At 31.3% G+C, this 21156-nt stretch overlaps 1 protein-coding gene and 1 long non-coding RNA gene across 5 annotated transcripts; both read left to right on the top strand.

The window, feature by feature from the left end:
- Positions 1 to 1644: 1644 nt before the first annotated feature.
- On the top strand, positions 1645 to 6483 carry LOC140960471 (uncharacterized). Its single transcript, XR_012172170.1, has 2 exons — positions 1645 to 1934; positions 6045 to 6483. It is a non-coding gene; the product is annotated as an uncharacterized lncRNA (long non-coding RNA).
- A 2195-nt stretch (positions 6484 to 8678) lies between these two features.
- LOC140960468 (E3 ubiquitin-protein ligase makorin) lies at positions 8679 to 18222 on the top strand. Of its 4 annotated transcripts, XM_073418754.1 has the most exons (9): positions 8679 to 8836; positions 9988 to 10075; positions 10155 to 10930; positions 11015 to 11084; positions 16087 to 16175; positions 16278 to 16347; positions 16433 to 16480; positions 16717 to 16792; positions 17810 to 18222. In XM_073418754.1, the coding sequence occupies exons 1-6, from the start codon at positions 8829 to 8831 to the stop codon at positions 16312 to 16314; spliced, it is 1068 nt and encodes a 355-aa protein (XP_073274855.1). In that variant the 5' UTR covers positions 8679 to 8828; the 3' UTR covers positions 16315 to 16347; positions 16433 to 16480; positions 16717 to 16792; positions 17810 to 18222. The 4 variants fall into 4 exon arrangements, with proteins under 4 accessions (XP_073274855.1, XP_073274854.1, XP_073274852.1 ...); XM_073418753.1 differs by lacking the exon at positions 16433 to 16480; XM_073418751.1 differs by lacking the exons at positions 16087 to 16175; positions 16278 to 16347; positions 16433 to 16480; positions 16717 to 16792; positions 17810 to 18222 and adding an exon at positions 14950 to 16080.
- The last annotated feature ends 2934 nt before the right edge of the window (positions 18223 to 21156 follow it).

Genomic DNA, 21156 nt, shown 5'->3' on the forward strand with positions numbered 1-21156 from the left:
AATATCTAGAGAAGTCTAGTTTAATTTACAAAGATTTATGTATGCATAATGACTCGCTACACCTTATAATAAATAATAAAACACAAGCACGAGGATCGTGGAACTCTGGTTATTTTATTTCATTATTATTATGATCAATTATAACTTTTGATAAAACGTTTTATAGATTTCATATCTTCAACAATGTCATGTTATGCCGAGATTTTTTTCTCGAGCTTAGGCACGAAGAACTTAAATCTCAAATTTGGAACATATATGAATCTAGGCTAGCTCATGCTTCATGTTTGGATATTGCCATGACCAAAAAGTGCCATCCATTCCTCATAAAATTAATTTTCAAAATATGTAACAAGAGGAAATAAATAAATATCGAATTATGATACAAACAATACATAGAAAGATAAACGATCGGACCATAAACCCGGATATGGAAAAAAACCACACCTAAATATAAACCGGATGTTGTAAAGGAGTGTTCACAATCCTTAGAAATACAGCGATTCTTCGATTTTCCCTAAGTTGCAAACACGACATAAGAACAAGATTCAACCAGATGGGATCACATAACACAAACATATAATTCTAAAGTAAGAAGTCAAAGATTTCAGACCTCTTCTGCTTTTAAAATATCAAATCATGTACAAACTGTATAGATTCAAATCATACTTCCACCATTGTGTGCATGTTACAGCAGTAACACCAATAATTTCTACCGAGTTTTCTTCCACCCTGAATAAAAGAATTTCTTTACTAACATGGGATTTGAAAAATACATTTTCTCCCATCAATGAGATACAAACAACATATATATTATAATAATTAATAAAAAAAAGCCACCAGCGGGGAGCAAAACTTGCAATAAAACCCTCCAGGCATCCGACTGATCTAATCCGAGAAGATGCAATGTTACATGATTCAAATTCACAAAAACTTTTATGAAACGGTCTCACAAGTCAATTTTATGAGACATATTTTTTTGAGTCATTCATGAAAAATGATTACTTTTTATACCAAAAGTATTATTTATTATTGTAAATATAAACATGGTTGACCCATCTCATAGATAAAGATCCGTGAAATCGTCTCACAAAAGACCTACTAATTCAACTTTTGGAACAACTTTAATTTCATATGCTAGCTTGTACATTATTGTGTTTATATTAATAAAACTGGCTCATATTACTTACATTCATATAAAATGTTCATCAATATAACCTTTGTATTTATCTAACAAACATTGAGATGTATATATATTCATCTTGATTTTTAAAAAAATTGTTACATAATAATGCTAAATTAAGAAATAAATATGTGAGATGCATTTAATTTTGAGACTACTCGTATCTTTTTTTTTTATATAAATTTAAAGGTTGATTTTAATTCGAGTAAGTTTTTTATGAAACATCCTTATGTATTTATATTCGTGATACGAATTAATTTGGTCTATACAAATTATAAAGAAAAATAATTCTTTTCACATAAAAAAATAAATATTTTTTGATCAGATTGTATATCTGTTCACAAAATTTACTTGTATAAATTTTTTTTTGCTTTAGTTTTGAGTGTACATATTTGGAGTTCAAAACGAAACAATATGAAATTCTAATGTATAGATTTGTTTTTTTTTTTTTGAGGAACTAATGTATAGATTTGTATTATGGGAGAATAACCAAATTTGGCCTCGGCTTGCTCTGCATCCTATTCTGGCCTAGCATTTTTCCTCTCGAGAAAATTATCGTTGTTTGAGGGATTAAATCTGAAAACCATGAATCTAGTTTGTTGTAATCGTTGCCCGAGACTATTATTCAATCCGAGAAACAGCCGAAAAAAATTGCTGATTATTAGTGCCCAGAAGCGATGCTTGAGGTGTCATACACTTTTTGAAGACAGGGACAACTCCTCAACTGCTTGCTCTTTCCATGGCTACGCCACTGGTATGTACATTTTTGTATATCACTCGAATCCTACATACATTTACGTGATTTTTATCTGTTTCTGATATAATGTTTTTGACCATTCAAAATTTTATGAGAATTCTGTAATGGGTTGTTTTTGTTTCTGGAAATTGGTTTAATATCTATCGGGTACTTGAAATTTGTAGCGATTACGAGGGAATAATCTCGTTTTCTTTGATAAGAGGACCGATTCTCATACAATTTTGACAGATAAAATTTTCAAACACTATTGTTTTTATCTGTTGTTTTTTGGGGGAATTATATTTTTTGATATGTAAATATAAGGATATTGGAGTGAGGCTGGATGACAATGATAAATATTACCTCCAAAACTATTCTTCCACCTATGAGTTCCTGCACCTACCTTGTACTTAATATCTTGTAATGGTGATCGAATATCTGTTGATAATAGGTAAATGGGTTGATAAAAATATGTAGACTCATGAGGATAAGCTCAGACCATCTGAGAGTCTCGAGTCGCGATACTTGCAACTTGTCTGCTTATTCTATTGGCTCGAATATGAATTGCGTAGTAACAGACTAGAAGTTGCATTTAGAATTACGTTTATCACACTCACCACCAGACACATGTTTGCAAGACGGTGTTATTGTGTTGGCAAGATTGATGATATTGGAAGATGTAGGTAAAGTTCAGGCTCTTTGCTATTATTTATGTTGAATGTGATGTTACAAACTGATATGTGAGTATGTGACATAGGTTCAAAAATCAGTATTATAATGATTCTTACTAAATGGACTTGTTTCATGATTCTACACTTGATCCCACCACTTCCTTTACAAAGCCTTTTGCATGGAGATATGCTCCAAAGATTGTGCAAGGACGCGTAACGTCCATTGTGTAGCCTTTTTACATTTTAAATGATTGATAATTTTTTTGGTATGCAATCATCATCATGAGTTATTTTGCAGTTGTGACTGTCACCAAGCTTTAATTGGCCTGATCACTTGCTCAAGTGCCCTAAGCTTTAATAGCAAGTAGGTTGAGTCCCTAAGCTTGATTGTGTACCACTATGTGGTGTAAGAATTATCCATTTGCCCTCGTAAAGGCAAGTGAGATTTAAATAGGTATATATATAATCACTTTAGTATAGAACTGGGACGAGGTCATACTTGATCAATCTTCCAATATTCATAATAGTTTATTTACAACCGGATGTGCAAACTATTATAATAGACATGGTCTCACATTAATTGAGTCAAGTGCTCTTCAGTGCTTGGACTCGTATTCGTGAGATGTTTAGAGCTTGAAATGCCCAAATGGGTTGGGAGCTCCGTCATCGTGTATTTGTACTGCAGATGATTATTAATACGACCATTTAAGGAGAGTGACCGAACCGTTACCTGCTTTGTCATTGCGTGTGCCTTGGATATTAATTTTGCTCTTCGGAATTTTAGACCATGTTCAATCCGCTACTTTAGAATGTGTTCCATGGCCAAGATTGAGTTGGCTTTTCGTAGCATGTGTAAAAAAGTTTTCAAAACCAACCTGAGTGGCATTGAAACACGATAATATTGTTCTATGACTCACTTGACGGCAAAACAAGTCGTAATTAAAAGTTTTGACATAGATGTTAGTATAGTATATTATTTCAATTTCATCATTAGGGATCATCAATAACTCTGGTGGTGAAGCTAGAAATTTATAAATCTGAGCACTAAAAGATGCACACATCTTTGCACCTAAGAATCACAAACTAACCTAGTTATCGCTTGATTAGCTCAAAGACACTGCATCAAGGAGGAATCAATGATGTATTTTGTAAATTTTTTAGTCACATTTCACGAACATATTAACCAACATCAACAAAATGCTCTAATTACAATACTTCATTTCTTTTTTACCTTGACATGCTAAATGGTTGACAAGAAAACTAGATCCAACTAGAATTTTCAACTAAATATTTGCTTTAGTCATATTTTGCATTCGAGTAGGAGGGCTTGAAAATTCTGAGTTCTTGCTCGCTTATGGTTTGTTTTTGCGTTTACAATCTCGAGGTTGGTTAAATTGTTTTATAATTTTGATTAGATTATCGTTCATAAAGATTGAATGAATAAAAATAAATGGATTTCAAATTCCTCACTCAAATCCATCATTTATGTCTGGGTAAAAAATTGATATTTCAAATTTCTCATTTTTTCAATGCATTTTGGAATGATTTGAAATGACAAACAAGTAATGTCATTTAAAATCCATGAATTTTCAAACGATTAAATTTCAAATAATTTCATCCAAACCAATTCCTTTGATCCAAATACAACCTAAGAGATGCAAATTCTAAGCTACTCTAGGAGTTTTGCCACATTACATGGGAACTCTCTCCTTGTATTTAAATCCAATAGTTGGGGTTTGCCACACTACATGAGGTGAATTTCACTCCACGTGCGTAGAAAAATTCCCTGAGAGAAATATTTGTTCAACAAAGAAGATGGTGCATTGTGTAAGACTTTGTTTCAAGATATAATTTGCGAGTGTAGCCTCTTATATGAAGTTTTTTTGGGGTTGGCACTTATTTGGATTCCATGGGATTATGTGAAATCATTATCTGGGTTGTCTTAGCTTAGCCCGAGACAAGCAATCACTCACACTCTTTGTATGTGTGTAAAAGTACTGAATGATTTTCATTTTAATTTTTTTGCCTATTTTAAAAATTTGTTAAATCCATCATTTTATTTTATTTTTTGAAAATATGTTAAATTCAATATTTAATAATTTGTTTTTCGTTATTGTTGAAAAAACAAAGTTTACATTCTGATTTATGCATCGAAACTATTTCTATGAAAATTACCAGCATTGTGTAGTTGAATATTTTTTTTATGATTTGGAAACCCACAACCTCCACCTTTCAGTGTGCAGTGGATAAACTTATGGACTAACACAATAGCTTGCAAATCACGCTAATCAAGTAAACCGTACTGGAGAAGTCTTGTGTGACAAGCTCATCTGAAAAGGTGTTGGTAGGAGAAATTGATCTTCTTATCATTGGTTAAACGCTCATTTACTACTCCAATTTAGACACCCCTTGAGGATAGTTGACTATTTTTTTTTATCTATAATTGTTTTATAATAATGATATTCTGAAAATGCACCTTTTATGTTTTTTATATTTAAAAAATGAGTTTATGGTTATTTTTGAAAAATTACTTTTGTATCCCCTTTGTATCATTTTATCATCAATATAGTATGAGGAGGTGTTCTTTGAAATCTATATGTAGAGTCTTAAAAGTCTGTTATGTGATTTTAGTTATCTTAAGAAATAGAGAGAAAGAGGAAGTTTTCCAAAATTTTCCTCGTCATTTTCTTCTGTGTTGATATTGAAACTAGTTTTGAAAATGCACATTTGGAGATTCACGAAAGATTTTCCATTATTCTCTCTCTTAATATATGGGAGATAATTAGTAATAATAGAATAATGTGTAAGATTGGATCATAGTTTGCGACTCTGATTTGATTTTTTTGGTCAAGTTCTAAGTTTTCTCTTGTAAACTGGAATTCTTGATTCATATTCTATTTCATGATTTTTTGAAAACATGTTCAATCTTTTTCTTGGGTGTTTAGAAATTCCCACGTAAAAATGGTTTGCTAATGAGCAAACTGAAATGGTGCAAAACTAGTTTAAAGATGCACTGGTAAGTTTTTTACTAGCATTTTTCATTATGCTCGTTGAGCAGCAATGTTTGCTCATACTGACACACCGATTGGACATGATTTTAAGTTGCTACATAGTTTGAAATATTTGGGCTACGTGTTCAATAGTTTTTGGTAACACAGTAAATATCTTTAATTGGCATCAAAGCCAAATGCAAGTATTCAATCCTCATTGGTTGGAAGTTGATGCAATCACGGGAATCAACATTTACCTTTACTAGCAAATTAATGGATTTGAATTGCATTTTTGCCACTATATAACTTGTTACAAAGAGCAAATGTTTGGTCTTGCAACATACTCGCATAATGTTCCATTAATGCCTCAGCGTAATGTTCCATTAATGCCTTATAAGCTGCCATAGCACAGTCATCTTAAGATGATGCATTTTTTCCGACGAAGTTTGAGGTTTAAAAATATGCAGGGGAGAAGGGTTTATTTGCGTTCGCCCCACCTCATCAAGGCATTGATGGAGAATGGACTGATCGATCTGGAGTGATTGTGTACAGATGGAATGATAAAGATAATAGGCCTAACACAGGTAGAGCAAACTGGAAAAAGAGATGGAGCTGTTGTGGAGAATACGATGACAATGCCAAGCCTTGTCGAAGGGGATGGCACTCGTCGTATGATGACGGGTCCACTTTGTATTAGTAGATGTTTTTTTCACTTAGTCATGGCTGATTTCTCTGTTGCTTCTGAGAATTGTGCAGATGGAAGAAGTTACTTGATGTGGTGAGCCATGAGTGCAAAGTAGTGGGCATGAAAACTAGTTTGGAATTGCATCATATTGTGTTGAAAAATAGCGGGCATTAAAAGAGAATACAGTTGCAATGCCATTGCTTCAGAAGTTCTCATTGCTAGATAACCTTCTATTTCTTCTTGCGGTCATTCAAATATACATATCAATGTGCCTGTAAAACAAGACAAATTGGAACTACAGGTCTTGGCCTAGTTTTCCTAGATATTTTTATTTTGTTTCTGTTTGTTTATAATTTATAAAAGATGATGGACAAAGTAATTCGATAAGAAAAATTATCATATCTTGTTTTTCGAACCTCTTCCAAACTCCATTCGTGTAATTTGAATTTCTTGATCATGTCAATTATCTTTTACTTCTAGGATTGATTCAACAGCAATCAATGTATAAGAGGCACATCTTCGGAGATTTACATCATGTATATCTGCTAATATATAAATGGATATAGATATGAAACATTTTTGTGAGATGAATCTCAAATCCAACTTGGTACATAAAAATATTATTTTATTTTTTATGTCAAAAATATTATTTTATTTGTAAATATTGATCGAGTCAACGCTTCTCATGAATATATATAAGTGAGACCATGTCACAGTAAACTTGTTCGAAAAAATAGTAAGTATTTTTTAATATGATATGAATATAGATTATTAAAATCAAATAAAAATGAAACAAAGATATATACTAGAAGGTAAAAACTTGTGTGAGACGGTCTCACTAGTCGTATTTTGTCAGACGGATCTCTTATTTGGGTCATCTATGAAAAATTATTATTTTTTATGCTAAGAGTATTACTTTTTATTGTGAATATTGATAGGATTGATCCGTCTCACATGTAAAGATTCGTCAGACCGTCTCACAAGAGACCTACTCATACTAGAATATGATATATACTAATTGTCTCATTGGTTCACCTCTTAGTTCCAAGAGAGAACAGACTTGTAGAGTGGTTACAGATGAATCTTCGGACTTATCCTCGTAAATTCTTGCGTGATCGGTTGAAGACTTCGAAGAGGATAGTGTGATACAGTTAGATCATGAGAACTAAAATGAAGTTAGGGAAAGAATAAAAAGTAAATTAAACAAAAGAATGGGGATAAATATATTATTATATATATATTTAAATGTATGCTATTATACCATTTAATTTAATTTGAATTAAAGTTCCGAGTTTATGTTACTTTTATGTACTAATTTTACACTATTCTTTAAAATATTAAATAAAAAATAATTTTTACGCAATATTATGTTTCACAATTTTTTATTGAAAAATATAATCGTGAATTTTTGGTCTATTATTTTTTCGTAGATTGATATTATTATTATTATTGTTATATATTTTAATCAGAAGTTTACTTTTTATCATGTTCTAAAAAATATAAAAAAAATTTTAATCAAAATTGTTCATCTAATAAATGATAATAATTTTTATTTTTTGAAAATTACTTACTTATTTTTTTTAAAAAAAATTGAGATATAAAATAATATATGAATTTTTAAAATATATTTTTCATTTGTCATTAATATCATTTCCATTTAGTCAATATATTAAAATGCAAGGATAAAGAAATCATTTTTAATGACAAAAGATTGTTATTCTCATTTGAGTGTTATCTTAAATGATATAAACAATTTTTATATAATACATTTTTTATAATAATATTTAAAATTTAAATATATTCATTATATAATATCAATAATCTTAAGTGATTATTCAAATATCCATACTTTATTAATTTTAATAACTAAATGAATAAAAATAATATTGGCAAAAACTTGTGTGAGACGGTCTCACATGAGACTCACTCAATAATATTTTGTGCATCGTATGATTGAGATACTATTGTCGAAACCCTCTCCGTTCGGGGTGACACCTACGAGACCTCAAACCCACAAATAAAATTGTCATCCCTAACACGCACGATAAAACTATACTAGTTAGTGCTATCCAAACTTTTTATGTTGTTATTATTATTAATATTATTATTAATTTAATATAAATTAACACAAAATTTTAAAGTAAAATTAATTATTAAATCGAACACTGTAAAAAATATTATTAATTATAAAAAGGGATGATATTAAACTAGTTATTATGCACACGTGATGCGTGTATGTACATTTTTTTTATCGTTATGGATTGATTAAAATGTAATATTAGTATTATATAAGGGAAAGTTGAAATAAAAAAATTGATGTCTTTCTTAGATAATTATTATCGTATCTCATTTTTAATAAAATAGAATAGATGATTATGAATATAATTATATGGAAGGTTGTGTCAATTCTGACATCATCATCAGGTGATACTGGCGGACAGCGTTCTAATTATAAAGTCGAATTGCCAATATACCCTAAATTCGCTCTCCAATTTCGGTTTTATTGAGTGGCAGAAGCACTCCTCGTCCAGCCGCGAATTTACTTGCGCGGATTTCAACCAGCGCCATGTCAAGGTGGTGAATGATTTTGGAAAATCCGATTTTATCATCTAATTATTTTGTGAATATTAATTGATTCGTGTTTTTTTTTTGTTCCCGAGGCATAAGATCTGTGCTTTTGTTTTGTGCCAATCGGTGGTTTTGGGATTTCTTTCCTTGATTCTTGCGTTGGAATTTATTTTTTACAATCTCTCGGTGTTCGTTTTTCTAATTTATTTGGGATGGAGTTGGGTCAAATTAGAGATGTTAGAGCAGTGTGAAAAGAATTGAAGCATAAGTAGTTTATGTTTCCAATTGGACGGGTTGTCGACTTTCTGTGATCAGCTGGGTAAAATTATTATCCCATCACAGATGGGGAGAGGATTGTGAAATGCTGTTCAAAGCATTAGTTTTGTCAAACGTTATTTACTTGCATGACTTGGTTGCTTGATTGTCCTCTTATTTCTCACAGTCGGTATTTGGATTGTCTTTTTTTCCCTAATATATATTTAATTTTTCTCATTATTTTAATATCACCTATTCGGGTTACTGCTCTAAGTCGAGCTACTCACACTCTCAAAAGATGGGACCAATGTTTTGAAATTGTTATCGCTAAAGAGTTGAAGTTTCATACATTTGTTGCAAAATACCATGGTTTTGGATCAAGATTATTTCGGCGACAGGTTGTTTTACCACTTATATTCTCTTCTGTCTGGTTGCTTATAACAAGAATATTAAATTATGGTTGCATAGTTCTTTTGGAAGACATCCACTCAGTTGTCCTACCAGATTGAATTCTATAATTTTTTTCCTGGAGTTTAGTACATAAGAATTCTTTAATTTCTAGTAAAATATCATCACAACAAATTATATTTGTTTTAGTTTGTCTCTTGGAGAGCTTTACTTATTTCTATATTTTTTAATTTATCAATTTACAACAATTATTGCAAAGAAAACATGAATGCATGTGCATAAGTGTGTCTTGGCTAGATAATGTACGTGTTTTTGCTTGGCCTAGGATTTGGGGCACCCTTACACCTTAGTGTGGCTTGGGCTTTAGTGCCTATCTCCACGTGCTTATGGTTGTTAGTTTTACACCACCTTAATTTGTTAAACAATATATCATTGGTTTATGGACAGGTGTGAACGGAATAAATTGACATGTTTTCTCCTTTTGACTTCTTCAGGGTTCAGTGCAAATTCTTTGCTCACGGGGCATGTTTAAAAGGGGAACATTGTGAGTTTTCACATGATTGGAACACACCTCCGAATAACGTAACTTTCTATCAACCTACTGGGACTTAAAAGCAATTGTTTATGGTATAATGTTATCCATTTTTCTATGTTATTCCAGATATGTACTTTCTACCAGAAAGGAATGTGTGCTTATGGCAGTAGATGTAGATATGAACATGTCAAACCTTCAAGGTCACATTCTTCAGTTCCATCTACTGCAGCAGAACTTTCCTTCTCCGTGGTGCAGCCTTCCAGAACCTCCGGATATGACTCTTATAGTTCCCCAGCCATAATTTCTGAGCATTCAGATGCTAATGGATCTGTCCATCCTCCTTCTAGACCGGCGTGGAGGGAAAAATTGGGGCATCAAGATTTACCAGAGAGTGGTCAAGAAGCTAGATCTCTGAAGAGTGTTGATCCTGCTGACCAAGCAATCTGTTCGTTTGCTGCTGCTGGTGCTTGTCCTCGTGGGACTAAATGTCCTCACCTTCATGGTGATCCATGCCCTACCTGTGGCAAGCAGTGCTTGCATCCTTACAGGCCACAAGAAAGAGAAGAACATATGAAAGCATGTGAGAAAATGCAAAAACACTTGGAAGCATTGAGGCATAGTCAAGAAATAGAATGCAGTGTGTGTCTTGAGCGTGTCCTCTCAAAGCCTATATCTGCAGAAAGAAAATTTGGAATATTATCAGAGTGTGATCATCCATTCTGTATATCATGCATCAGGAATTGGCGTGGTAGTTCTCCTGCATCTGGTTTGGATATTAATACTGCGCTAAGAGCTTGCCCTATATGTCGAAAACTTTCATACTTTGTCATTCCTAGTGTCATTTGGTATTCCTCAAAAGAGGAAAAGCAGGAGATCGTCGATAGCTACAAGCAAAAACTAAAGTAAATCACTTAGCTCCCTCCACTTCCTCCTATCTCTCTCCTATCTCCCTATCCTTCTCTCATTAACAAGTAGTTATCTTCCAGGTCTATTGATTGCAAGCACTTCGACTTTGGTAATGGAACCTGCCCATTTGGGACAAGTTGTTTCTACAAGGTATTTATGGTCTCCTTAAAAGACTACATGTTAGACCAATCCATTTGATTTTCCTTGTTGGATGGATCACTGCTTATTAATGTTTATCATGGTAAAACTAAATCCTTCCAATGCTATTTTAACTTCCTTTAGTTTTTCCCTTTCCTAAAAGTTTCTATGGGCCGTTGCTTGAAAATAACATATGTTAATTTTCTATTGATTTAATATGTAATTGTTAAGAGGGCAGTATTTAGGCTCTTTTGTTGTCATATATGATACTTATGAAGATATATAAGCAGCCAATTGAGGCTGACTGTTTGTTGGAGGTCCTAAAATTCATTTCCCAGGTCCTGGGCAGGAAATAAAGAAGGAAACTTATTTAGAGCTGGCATGGTTGTTATAAGTTATAATCTATGCAACTAGCTGTTGTTCATGCGACTTTTGTTTTCAGCTACTTAAGTTTCCTCGGGATGGAAAAATATTTTGATCTTCTTAAAATAAGCGCAGGTCAGTATTTGGAAATGATCTGGTTGGTGTTTCTGTTTTGTGTTTGATAAAAGTACCGTGGAAGGATGGCTTTTAATGCACTTGGCTTACGTTTACTTGTTTCCAAAAGACGCAAGAGTATGCTATTTTGAGATATACTTTTAGGCATATAAGTAAAAGCCCGCAATGCATCCTCCTAGGCACAATGCACATTTCTTGTGCATATGGGCATTCCAAGGCAAAGCCCTTCATTGAGGTGTGCACCTTGGCCATGAATCCTATGTTTTCGTGCGTATTAAAAGTTCAAATTTCATTGAAGCACACTTCAAATAAAAGAATTATTTATTTCAATTGAAATACAATTTATCAATATTTGATTCAATACTAAATTTTTTTCTTATTATTATTATTGTTCAGTTGTTTGTAAAGTTCACATCAGATGTTTGATGACGTTATTCTTAGTATCTAAACTATTGGATCTTACTTTTTAATGCACCTAGCTTCAATGGGGTGGATGCCTTTGATTGCCCTTTGTGTTTAAGGCCCGTGCCTGCTTCTTGCATCTTTAATGATCACGATTTGGTGGCTGCTATCCTATGCATGTGTTTTTATTTTCAGCATTTAATGAAACTGTTGTAAAATCGTTGCTTTATTTGTCGTATATCCGTCGAAATGATCACATATTTAGATTTTCTGTTGAAATGCTTTTGAGAATGTAATTTTTACAATGCAGAGGTATTGCCACATCTGATACGAAGGGAGTATTGTTGTTTGGGTATCTTTATTCTACTTCTTGATCCTTTCTGTTAGCTGTGGCATTCAAGATTTTTATGCCAAAATTTCGCCAAGAATTTTGTTATTTCATCGTCTAAAATCTGTTTCATCGATTTCTTGATGGGAAATGAAATTTTGATTACGTTTGGTTGCTGGTTTATTATCTTGCACCTTTTGGAAATCTTTGTGAGTACCTAATTTTTGATTTGTATGCAACTGATGAGCCTATGGATTTCTTCATTCTGTGATGATAATTATGTATGTTTCATATTGATGTAATATTTTCTCCGATACGCTTATTTGAAATTCAAATCATTTGTAACCATTTGTTAACCTCAATGCTCGTATTTCAGTTACGCATTATTTGAATATTTTTCATGTCAACGCGAACATTCAATGCAATATGTTACTTGATTTTTCTGTCATGGGTTTGAGTCATCTGGAGAAGATTTGGTTCTTCAGATTTGATTCTCATTCAGGAAAGGTGGAGAAATTGTTTTGAAGTTATTGTGATCTTAGTAGCTTCTTTCTCGATAATTTTCATGGAAATATTTCACATTTTCATCGATTCGAATTATGTCTCAAAGCATAAACCAAGAATTTCATCATTCGTTTGTAAACCAAAAATTCATGCAATGTCGGCTTATTTGAAATGTTCTGGGAAATATTTGTGAGAATGCTTTTACTAAATTTAAAAAAGATATGTTTTGTATTTTTTTTAGAAACTTTATTGTTATATCCTGTAAAATAATTTTTTTGAAAAATATCCTTGATAAAGTATGTTTGGATTGAACTCTGTTAATGAGATGATTGAGATGTTTTACAATTTAAAAATATAATATATTTGATAAAATATAATACAACAATAGAGTATTTTTAAGAAGTGATCAAAAGTTGAATTATAACTAAATATTATGTCGAGATGTGTAGAACTTGGTTAGAATATGTTTTTTGGAGAATAGGATTGAAAGTGAGGTGGCTGGTGGTGATATTTGTTTTTATTCTGGGGCATCAGAAATGGGTTTGGAAATTCTCAAGCTTTTATGCACGGTCTGTGAATTGTCAATTAGAGGAATCAAGTGATAAAACAGACTGTAGACATTGTCTTTTGCACAAATAATGTTGAAATGGTGTTGAGAAAGAAGTTCTTAAAAGGGAAAGATCTTTGAGAATATTTCCAAGCGATATAGAACTTTGGACGTATTAGGCTAGTCAAACAGCCTTTAATAGAGGATGAGATTAGATTTTTTCAATCTAGATTTTAAACCATTTTTCTGTGTGTTTTACACTTTTACTTTATGAAATAATTCTAAGGAACTACAATTGTTTTCAGAATTTTTTCCAAGTATTTTCTTTGCTTAACTGTGAAGTATTGCCTTCTCTCTCTCATTAAATTCTTAATAATTGTAATGATTTATTCCAAGAATTGGGCAGCTGGCTTGGTTTTGGATTCCTATATCAAGAATTGAAGTGCTTAATTCGTTATTAGTTATCTGATTTTGAAGTTTATATTGATGTTATTTTGCTACAATGTTTTCTTCCTATCCCCTCTTCGTCTATATCAAAGACTTTACCAGTATGTTGTACTTAGCTTTCTAAAACAGCATTATCACATACATTTAACCATTAGCCTAAGTGCCTAACCAAAATGCAACACAAGTCCAAAGTGTTCACTACACACACCTATTAGCAGTCCTGAAATAATGTTCTTGGCCTTCTTGATGATGCAAGTCTTTAATGATTCAATGCTCATCATGGTTTTTTTCATCTCATAAAGCTACAAAACTGACCTGTCCCTGTAGATGGTCTCAATTTGTGGACAATTAGTCAAGCTACCTTTTGGGAATGCCTATGGCCTTCCCTGTTATCATTTTCATCTTTTGTTTGCAAACCATATTAAGAAACTCCCCAATCTTTGCAGATCCCCATTTCGAGTTGAACCATTAACAGGCTTTATGAAGAAATGACATCCTTTTGTGATAGTGTCTTCTTAAATAGATAATTTATTGCTATTGACGTTAGAGAGTGAAAGACATGACATTGCCATGAACTGAAATAATTGTGGAAAAAATTATCATGGTGCACATGTACATTTGGAATTATATTTTTCCACATTTTAAATAAATTGCAGCAGTCCCTGAAGCTTAAATTTCACAAGTTTCATCATTCACCTTAAATATTAATTGTTGAAGTCTCTAAACCTTAAACACTAGCATATTCTGAGGCCGGAAAGTTGTAGAGATCATTAATTTTATATTTTGTTGGATTATTTTGTGAAAAATGAAGTTGGTGAGTTCGGGCTTGATCATCCTGAAAAATGTCAAGTGACACTCTTTATAATATTGATGGTAATTGACACTAATTTATGTCACATGCCCTTGTAAGTTTATAATTTGTCAGGGAATCAAATTCCTAATAGACGATGTGATGGTTAGGGGTAGAGACTATTGTATTGGTTTGGATACTTAATATCCCAATTTAACATCTGAATTGGTATCTCTCTGAATCTAAGGCAAAAAATTTTGTATTCATTTGATTGATGGCTTTTGAAAATTGTGGGGAACTTTTAGTGCACTTCTTTTCTTGTTGTAAACTTACTTGGCTTATTATTCCATTGACGCATCAGTTTGTTGTGTTCCAGCATACCGTCAAGTTTGGCTCAATTTTACGGAATGCTACATTCGAACCTTATTTAAACAGATCAAGATTTCGGGACATAGATGAAGTTCAATCGGGCTCTGACATCTCAGCTACAAATGGCTTACTTGAGCAATTTTATGGGCTCCGCTTTCCTACAGAAAATGAGGAATTGGATAATGATACTATTGAATATTTAAACAGTATAGTGGCAGAGATGAGGGCGATGTTACCTTTCGTGCGGGATAATTGATGCGAGTGACTATAGTAATGAAAGTACTAGTGCTCCTTCGGCTGTTATATTTTATTTAGTTGTGAAAAACGTGATCAAGTAATTAATATTCAGCAGAATTTTGCAGTGTAAACTTGTGTACCATTTCATGAGTATAAATTTGTGACTAGAGAATAAATTAAGTACTGATATTGGGACCTGATGCTGTACTATTTTGGCTAGCGATATTAGAGTGCTCCATGCTGGCTTTGTTCTGCTTTGGATATATTTATGGATATGTTGAGTTCCAATTCTTGAATGCATTTATTTCACATTTAATTGTGGGAGTTAGCTGTGATGTTTGCAGCAAATTTATTGATGGCATGATGTGCTATGCCTTCACATGTGATTGAGGATTTGTTCGGGTTTTTGTAAATTACGTCGTTTTGGTTGCAATTGTATCTTACACATTTACTAATTGGAGTTAAGAGTGAAATAATGCTGCAAGTTTAGTGTATTGATGAGTATCAACTACCTTGAAAATTAGTTTGGTCAAGCTGCAATTCAGGGAATCGATACAACATTATTTGACTTTCTTGTTTGCTTCTTGGCACAATAGCCATGAGTTAAAATTTGGGCTGTCCTGTCAATTTTGTATTGTTGGTGCTAGGATAAATATTAGTTCGCGACAACAAAAGACACCGGACGTGTAATTGGCACAAATGCGGATGTAGTATATGTGTTTTGCATTTATAATGATGGTAGTTTGCTTATAAGCTCTATCATTTATCTGATCCGTGTATATTTATGACTAACAATTATTTTACTACTAAGTGTTTCATTCCTCACATGGATGCAAATCTTTTATGAATTCCTGAGTTTTAGCAATTTTTCATGTGGATTCCATTTTTACAGCATGCATATCGAGATGGTACACTCGAGGAAGTGGTTCTTCGCCATCTTGGGGATGAAGATGGAAATACAGTGATTGTTAAAGATATTAGGTCACCTTTGTCCAATTATTTTTTCAATAATGTTTACCAAATTTTGTTCATACATTTTTCTGTAGTGATTTGTGTTTTATTTACAAAATATAATGTTTTCAGACTCTCCGATTTTCTTAGTGACTTGCATTTAAGGTGATTAGAACTTTGAAGATATCACGGAGTTTTTCAGGTATGAATCTTTTCTCCCCCCCACTTCTATGATCATCCTAATTTGTATCTATGATTTTGTGTCTTCAACAGTGTTCTATATTTAGGCAACAATAAATGCTGTTTCAAGTGATATGTTGTTCTTATGGACTATGGTACGAAGTTGGGCTTTTTTTCTTCATTTTCAACAAGGACAAATTATATTTATGATAAGTCATTTACTATGAACAATTTACAGAAATCTTTGCTATTCTTATCATCAAGGTGCTTTTGGTTCAAGTTTTTTTATGATGCGACTTTTAAGCTTGTGTTTAATTCATCATGATATCGAATTACTGACCAAGTAATTACATTGTATTCCGTTATTCATTTACTGATCCCGCACATGCAGGATTTGGTAGCATACCGTTGTATGCCATCTGATTGAAATCTCGAAGACTAATGGATGAAAAATGATTTTATCTGAGGTAAACCTAACTTTCTGAACCTTCAGAATTATGTTTCGATATTCCATTCATCTTGGATGTTTCAACTCGTTGGATTGTAAGATCCATGCATCTGCCCACATCCTTACCCAATTATGAATATTCATTTCAGCTTCTTGTTATAATTGAGAAGTTTGACTAGATTGTCCGTAGAGATTTGCTATTCCCAAAAAAACTGGGTATCCAGACAGGAAAATCTGTAGCAGATTAGGTTAAATTGATCATTCGGAAATGCTATCTGAATTTCAAAGTGAGGGTTTTGTATGAATCTTGGTTATCCATGCGCCCCGCGCCCTTTGCTATGAAATTCAGTGGCTGTTTTCTCAGTATATTCTTAAGAGCTACCTTATTTATTATGCTGTGACAAAAAACTGGAGCAATATCTGTCATCATAGACTTTCTGCAGTTACTCTTCTATTAAACTTAGTACGCATTGATGACATGGTGGATACATCGAGCAGTGGTTGTCTTGTAGGAACTTGACTCCGAATCGTTGGCCTGTGGACGGGTTTCGTTTTTGGCTAGGTTATCCAGAGTTAGCTTATGAAAGTCGTGTCTGTGGCTATAATTGTTGTGGTTGAGAAAATGGGGTAAGACGAGATGCTTTGATGCTAAAACTTCCACCACCGCTCCAACTTCCATCATGCATGAACCAATCATCTGAATGTCTTAAACTTCCATCGTAATTGTCTGGAACTCCTTTGATACTTCGTGGACTGTTTGAAATCCTCTTAGCCATGAAAGTTGCTTTGATCAAACATCACAATCCAAGGATAGCGTGTAAAAAATGGTCTTTTTGAGCTCTGACATAAGATTGTTGGCTGCTTAAGCCACCATATCTACCTTTTTTCGTCTTTAAACTCGATACCTTCAGAAACTTCAGTAATGACATGATATCTACATTGTCTCCACGGTACTCGTCGTTTTCTTTGGGATACAAAAAATTGACATGTTCCTTGTAACGCATAACTCACATTTTTTCCTTCTCGATAATTTCAGATACTACATTTTCCCTTAATGCAATGCAAGCACTGGATTCAAGATTCAAGACCGCAAGGCATGTCAACCACATTATACAAATAATTTGGATTGTATTCAAGAAAGAGATCTTATGCATACAATGTATATTGTTAAATTGGTTCAAATTTTATACCAACTGCGTATGAATGTAATTGAAAGAGAAAGGATATGCAATAAATGCTGTCGTCGAACCTGGGTCAATTGTAAATTTGAGGCACCGCGTTGTGTTGTTTCAAATTTGCACTGGGCTATGGTGGATCAATTAGCTCATTGGTGGGTAAATAGGTTTTCTGGGGAGTTGAGGTCTTGTGTTCGAGTCCCTTAAAATGCCTACATGTAAAATATTTATATTGGATTTTGTTTAACATTGAAAAAATATTTTTACTATTTAATTTTTTATGTCTACTCATGTGAATTTTCATTTGTCTCCTTATTAATTGTTTGTTTTACATTAATTATTTATTTTAAGTGTGTTTTTTCATTCTTCTTATTCATATTTTAAATATATTTGATTTTAACTATTTAATTTTTTATGTCTACTCATGTGAATTTTCATTTGTCTCCTTATTAATTGTTTGCTTTACATTAATTAATTATTTTAAGTGTGTTTTTTCCCTTCTCCTTATTTATATTTTAAATATATGTGATTTTTAATATTTAATTTTTTATGTCTACTCACATTATAATATGTTATTTTTATCCAATGATATATTTTCATTATGTAAATTAGTATTTGGTTTTTTTTATGCATACTCACATTATAATATGTTATTTTTAAACCAATGATTTGGATTTTTTATTTATCTTTTCATTATGTAAATTAAATTAATTAAAGTTTAGAAATAACTCATTATCAAATTATGAATTTTCTTTGGTATCTAATTAATTTTTTTTCATGTTCTCATGTGACAGTTTGCTAGAATTTATGTGTTTAAAGTAAAGTTTTTTGCAACCGAAATTTTTTTGAGGTTTATATTTATAAATTATTTAAATAAAACACGGTAAAAGATCGTTGTGATTTGAGCCGTCAATTTGGGTTAGGTCTGTCGGTTTGGCTTGCACCGCCAAACAGTTTAAGTGAGTTAGGTTGAAATTTTGTCGACTCATTTAAAGGTGAGCCTAAATGAGCTCGTACGAGTTTATATTAAATATATATATATATAATATTATCAATTTTCAATCATGAATTCTTGATATAAAATAAAAAATATCAGTTTGATTTCAAAATTGTGATGTTACTATCTTGTCCAAAAATTGTGGGTTGTTGAGACATTTTGGCAGTCACTTAAAATTGAGTGTCAAAGTTAACATTTGAGTTGTATTTTTCGATTCATGACAATATCTTCGTCAACATATTATTTTTAAGTTAGTTTTATCAGTATTGTGAGGGGTAAATATGTATATTACAATATATAAATATTATCATCTCTTTAAATTAATATTCACTTTCATGTTTGACATATTATGGGTCTTGGAAAAATGAGGAATAATAAATTCAAACAAACGAATACACAAAAGTCTGTGGCGAAACCAGAATAATATGGTAGCGGAAATTAATATATAAATTTTTAGTGAATTTATTGATGTTAAGATGTATAACAAATCTTATATCATAATTTATAAAATTTCAACCTTATAAACGAAATAAATCAAACATATATGAAATACACAAAATTTTATTACATATACAATCAAGTAATTTATTATAATTGTATTTTATTCTACAATAATTGTCAAACTCAGTGATTGTGGATTTAACATCTATTAAATCAGCAAACTAAAGAGCGTACAATTAAACTAATTGAGTAATCACATATTCTTGAATTTCCTAATTTATCTTGATAATTTGTTTCATTTAATATTTTAAATTATAAGACAACGTTACTATAACTAAAGACACATTTTTTAAAAATGTTCATAAGGACTCAATCACTAACTCATATGGAAAAACATTTATCGACATACTATATTAAAAACATTCTAATTAATTCAGCGCATTTGATGAAAATTTTCTAATTAATTAAGAAAAATTCAGTTACAATAATCATATTTAATCTTTTTGAGCTAACACCATTTATTTTTTAAGATATTCATTGCAATTATTTATTTATATATTAATCTTTAAATCTTATATTGTTTTTCTAAAAGTTCTTAAATAATGATTTAATACATTTATTCGACACTTTAATATTAACTTTATATTGCATGCGTGCAACACTTATAATCATGATTATAAAAACTCAATAAAAATTCTAAAAATGAATTAGGTAGAACATAAAAAATTACACAATTAATCAAAAGACAGAAAATAAAAATTAAATAATTGTCTATTACATATAAACTACTAATACCGACTTCTAAATATTGAAGTCGGTGAGAGAGTATAAGACACTCTGTACTAAAAACTTAAAAACTTAATGCTTGAATGAGTCACACTGCAAAGTTAATGAAGTAAAAACGAAGGACAAAGTCGGTTAATAAAAATATTATAATGGGCTAAGTTGAATGAGACTCATATATATAAGTATCTCACTTGGTCTCACCTTATCTTTTGTCATTGTACAAAGCGAAAGTTTACGCACGGTAGTGTTCTACATTTTCTTAATTTTTCATCATCTATTTGTCTTTAAAGATATATTAGAATTTTTTCTAAATATCTAATCTTAAATGTGATCAATTAACCAAATAATTATTATAATTTATATACAATAATAAATAGAGTAATATATTTGAAAATAGAAAACTGAAAAAGTAATGTATTGAGAAGAATAAAAAAAATGTTAGAATTAATACTATAATTATCTAATGTCAATATTAAATTTAACATCCTACGTTCGAAAATGTGTTTATTGAGGTAAAAACTATGATAATAAACTACAAATAATAATTTATTTATCATTGTAACGTAATAATAATGTGATCGTTATTTGGAATCAGAAAATGATGTACTTTGTCTTTTTATTATTATATATATAAATATGTGACTTTATATGTGAATTTTCATTTATCTTCTTATTAATTGTTTGCTTTACATTAATTATTTATTTTAAGTGTATCTTTTCATTCTCCTTATTCATATTTTAAATATATGTTATTTTTAATATTTAATTTTTTATGTCTACTCATGTGAATTTTCATTTGTCTCCTTATTAATTTTTTGCTTTACATTAATTACTTATTTTAAGTGTGTCTTTTCATTCTCCTTATTCATAATTTAAATATATGTGATTTTTAATATTTAATTTTTTTTATGTCTACTCACATTATAATATGTTATTTTTATCCAATGATATCTTTTCATTATATAAATTAGTATTTGGTTTTTT

The sequence above is a fragment of the Primulina huaijiensis genome, chromosome 15, assembly GCF_012295235.1.
Source record: "Primulina huaijiensis isolate GDHJ02 chromosome 15, ASM1229523v2, whole genome shotgun sequence".
Taxonomy (NCBI): domain Eukaryota; kingdom Viridiplantae; phylum Streptophyta; class Magnoliopsida; order Lamiales; family Gesneriaceae; genus Primulina; species Primulina huaijiensis.